At 31.7% G+C, this 4,331-nt stretch overlaps 1 protein-coding gene across 2 annotated transcripts; it reads right to left on the reverse strand.

Annotated features, from left to right (window-relative positions):
- Nucleotides 1-514: 514 nt before the first annotated feature.
- LOC125190443 (agamous-like MADS-box protein AGL11) lies at nt 515-2,336 on the reverse strand. Of its 2 annotated transcripts, none has more exons than XM_048087759.2 (8): nt 2,102-2,336; nt 1,950-2,028; nt 1,811-1,872; nt 1,630-1,729; nt 1,436-1,477; nt 1,306-1,347; nt 1,106-1,181; nt 515-856 (listed from the first exon to the last, which is right to left on the reverse strand). In XM_048087759.2, the coding sequence occupies exons 1-8, from the start codon at nt 2,281-2,283 to the stop codon at nt 810-812; spliced, it is 630 nt and encodes a 209-aa protein (XP_047943716.1). In that variant the 5' UTR covers nt 2,284-2,336; the 3' UTR covers nt 515-809. The 2 variants fall into 2 exon arrangements, with proteins under 2 accessions (XP_047943716.1, XP_047943715.1); XM_048087758.2 differs by having other exon boundaries at nt 1,106-1,187.
- Between the last annotated feature and the right edge of the window lie 1,995 nt (nt 2,337-4,331).

The raw sequence follows: 4,331 nt of genomic DNA on the forward strand, positions 1-4,331 counted from the left end.
TTTAACAAAAAAAAAAAAAAAATATTCATCGAAAATAAGTACCAATTTATGCTTCTACCCTCAAAGAATATACTAATACTACAAGTTTAGTGCTCTTGTTCAGACTTTCTTGCTTTGTGGCTTTGATGCATGTGGTGTGTGCATCGGATGGGGGATTATGTGTCCTCTTTATATGCTCTGCTTTGGTCTTGCATTTTTTTAGTTGGACTTAGCTAAATTCTGTTCTTTTAATTGTGGTGTTGTTGGACTCTCTTACTATTTTATGGTTTGGATCTTTAATTTATCAAATAAAAGATGACTAGTCACTACAACTGCTGATAGAGCCCTTGTTATAAATAATAAAATAAAATAAAATAAATCATAACAACCTTGCACGTTATTTATTCCATTTTGTTGTTATGATAGCTAAAAATAGCAAAAAAAAGTGTTATGTATGTTAAAAAATAAAAATGAATTTTATTAATATAAAATCATAATAAAAGAAATTGTCAAATATGAATCCAGGCACAAACAATTAATCAGCAAAATCATAATATATCGTTGGATATACAAGATCGAGTCGAGATCCACAAATTGATGATAACACTCTTGAATTCTACACTTCTGAGTCCAGACGACTAAAAACAATACATTTCGACTTCCCATAGAATTATTAATTACAAAAGCTGCTGAATAGACTGGTTCTTCTAAAATAGGAAAATAAATGATTTAATAAAGCTGGATAAATGATATAAATAGTAGATTTACAAGATAAGTGGCCCATCGCTTCCATGCATCAGCATTTCTTCCCAAAATAAGTAGAACAAAGCTTAAACAGTTGAGATATTCTTGGTGACGACATTGCTATTATTCAGTCCTATATATGTCAAACAAATGAAATTGAATTTAGTTACACAGTAGTACTATATATTTATATGTGCTGACTCGTCAAAGTCACATTCTAAGTAATCACTGAATATTTATTTTCATAAGATTCTTTTTCCTATCTCTGAAAAGCAAACTATATTTTCAGTGTTGTCACGCTTATCCAACTATAATACTATTATTTTATGTATAAATATGAGAGAAAAAGTTAAGATAAATATAGTGTATATAATATTCGTACCTCCAAATTGGATTGCTCTGGTGGGATCTGATGCCAAAATGATTGAGCTTGTGCTGGCTTCTTGAAGCTCGTGAAGCTTAACCTCGAACATAATTAAACAAAATCCTTTAGTTAGTACTACTAATTAATAAAGGTATGTTACAACAATAACTGAAGCAAAATCTTTGAAGTAGTGGCGGTTTTAATTAAAAAATAATCACCTTCTTTTGGAGATTGCTGTTTTCTTCTTGAAGATCTTTATGCTGGACGCAATGGACATAAGAGATACGTTTATGATTTTTAGTATTTGTCATTAATTTAGTACTAATACAGCAGGTTTTAGAATCATACCTTTTTCTTCAGATAGTTTATGTGTTCCATTATGATTCTTCTCTGTTGAATAATGTATTAAACTACTATTAATAAAAAGTTCATCATTGACTACTGAGATCATATATACGGAGTATCAAAGTGGTAAAGACATAAATGAAAATTATGAATCATAACCAAATACTCCTAATTGATTTCAACATTAATCAGTATACCTTCTTAGAGCGAATACGTTCGACCCCAACTCTTAATTGGCGCTCTAATTGCTTCAATTCTTTCATGCCTAATCCAGAGAGATTTTCTCCAGCAAAATGTCTATAAAGTAAGATAGAGGTTGAATATTGAAATTTTGGTTATCAATTTGTTTTGCTAAATCAAAATGGTACGAATGCATACTTCTCTCTTGCTTCTAGAGCCTCAATTGTTCTACTCAATTCCTCAATTTCATTTCTCCACACCTGCACAGTACAAAAACAAAAAAATGTGTAATTTAAAGCAATATATAAATAATTATTGCAAGTAAAAGATACTCCACCTCCATGGATGTGATGCCTTGTTCATCTGTTTTAGCTATTCCTAATTCAATCTTGTACCTTGTAATCGTCCTTTTAATCCTGCAGCCACAAAAGTGATTATAAAGTTAATTAAATTAAAAAAATAGAAAACGAAGAAGAAAAGAAAACCTACTCATGACTGGAAAACTGGTAAGCCTTTCCAGAAGGAGAGAAGATGATGAGAGCAACCTCAGCATCGCAAAGCACAGAAAGTTCGAAAGCTTTCTTCAACAGACCATTTCTCCTCTTTGAGAATGTGACCTGCCTATTTGTCGGATTCTCAATCCTCTTCAGCTCTACTTTCCCTCTCCCCATTTTTTCTCTCTTTGTCAGAGTATGTCCAGCCTTCTTCTAAACATGATCTTCTAAATCTAGTCCCATGCATGTTTTATAGCCACACACACACACAGACTTGCTTTGATTTGGAATCAAACAACGTAGGGTGACGCACAGTCTTACCACATAGAAAAAAAAAACTAGGGTTATGCTTTTGGGTGGGACATTGTGTCCTTCGCAACACTCCATTCATTTCCTATACTATTGTTCACTAAATCAATCAAAAATTTCAACACAAATCATAATATTTTGTTGTTCAAAAATATCCCAAGCTCACCTTCAAAACCTCACAACATTTCTTTTGTATTGATCGTATTTTCACTAAAAAAAAGGTATACGGATACAAATATCGAGACACAATTATTTGGGTTGGAAAATTTTGAAAAATAGCAATAATTTAGGACGCGTTCCTAAATTAAGGACAACTTAATCTTTTGTTTTTTTGGACGCTTTGAAGCGTTGATGGTATATTTAAAAACACAAATCAGTGACCGTAATTGTATTAAAAATATCAGTAACGAGTATTTTCGTTGTAGTGTTTGAAAGTGTTGCATATAGTTTTCATTGATCATAGCAAAGCATAAGTTCTCCTATAGTAAAGTACGTTTATTTATTAATACACGTCTGAATATTCATATTTCAAATAAGACGATGATGATATTTAAAGCTGGACTTTTGGCCTTAAAGGTGCGGTACCACTCCATCGCACTAGGTGATGGTGATCACCACTTGGGGGACAAAATAGATATGTTTAATACAGTAACAAATAAATACAGAAACAATTAATCAAGAAATTAAAGAGTACTAACTCTTTAAGTCTATCTTCATATGTAATTCTCATTTAATACAACCTAACCCAATCCAATTATTTAATCAAATATTTATTTCTCTCTTATCTATATACATAACCATCAACTTATTGGAGTAGGAGTATAATTTTTACTTTCATACCTGACTTTAATACATTCTAATTTCTAAAGGTGTTTGGTTGTTGGCTTGTTGCATTGGGTTTACGGGAGTTGATATTGTGCATGCTCTTATGTACTAGTAGAAAAAGGAAATCCGAATTAATATGTTTATGCAGATTATTTTACCTTTAGAAAAGTTAGTCACCACTATCAAATAGAAAGTCTTGATTGGCATGATTATAAGCACACTTATTGCAGTTGAGTATATATGGAGTTATGACTTTGGTGCCCTTAATACAATTGAGTATATTTGGTGTCATGACTTTGGTGCAATAATGATGGATCCAAGACCCTGGGAGTAATCTTTTACCTCACCTCAAAAACCCAAAATCTAGAGGGATTGTTCGGTTGATAAGATTATATTTTATGATTGAATATGTATCGTGTTTAATTCATAAGATTGAATCCCACAACTTAATTCTAAATGGATAATCTTATTATATTTAGTCATAGTCACCCCCTCCAACTGAAATAATCTCACAACTTCATCCTAGACGTATAATCATAGTTATGAAAACCGAACAGCTCCTCAGAGCACAAAAATGTTTTCAAATTTATACATTATTATTACAAAGAAGTAGATGGGCGATATGTATTTTTTCCTTTTACACAATATATAGATAAAATCCATTAAACTTTCCATGAAAATGCAGTATGTATACAATCACAATCCCTCTATTTCTGGGACAAAGACCAACATAGGTAATTTCATCAAGCTTTGTGCGCATTCACACACTTTACATGTTCACTTTAAAGTAATCAACATATGTTTGCGCTAACAAGAATCCGATGAATTATCACTATCATGTGACGAGGTATTTATACGATAAATTTGAAAACTGCACATGGAATAGAAAGCTAATGCCATTTTTAATTGTTGCATTTATATTTACGTTTTATGTAAAACTGCGTATGGCATAGAAAACTAGTGGCACTAGTTGCATTTATATCTATACGTTTTTGACAGCTAGCTCTATTTGTTTTTTCTCACTATTACGTAATTCATCATTAAATCTTTGTGCTGTCAGAGGTTTTTGTCCCTGAATTCCGCGCATGAAT

Source organism: Salvia hispanica, chromosome 5 (assembly GCF_029641045.1).
Source record: "Salvia hispanica isolate PSC_SH4W2 chromosome 5, Shi_PSC_v1, whole genome shotgun sequence".
NCBI classification, from domain to species: domain Eukaryota; kingdom Viridiplantae; phylum Streptophyta; class Magnoliopsida; order Lamiales; family Lamiaceae; genus Salvia; species Salvia hispanica.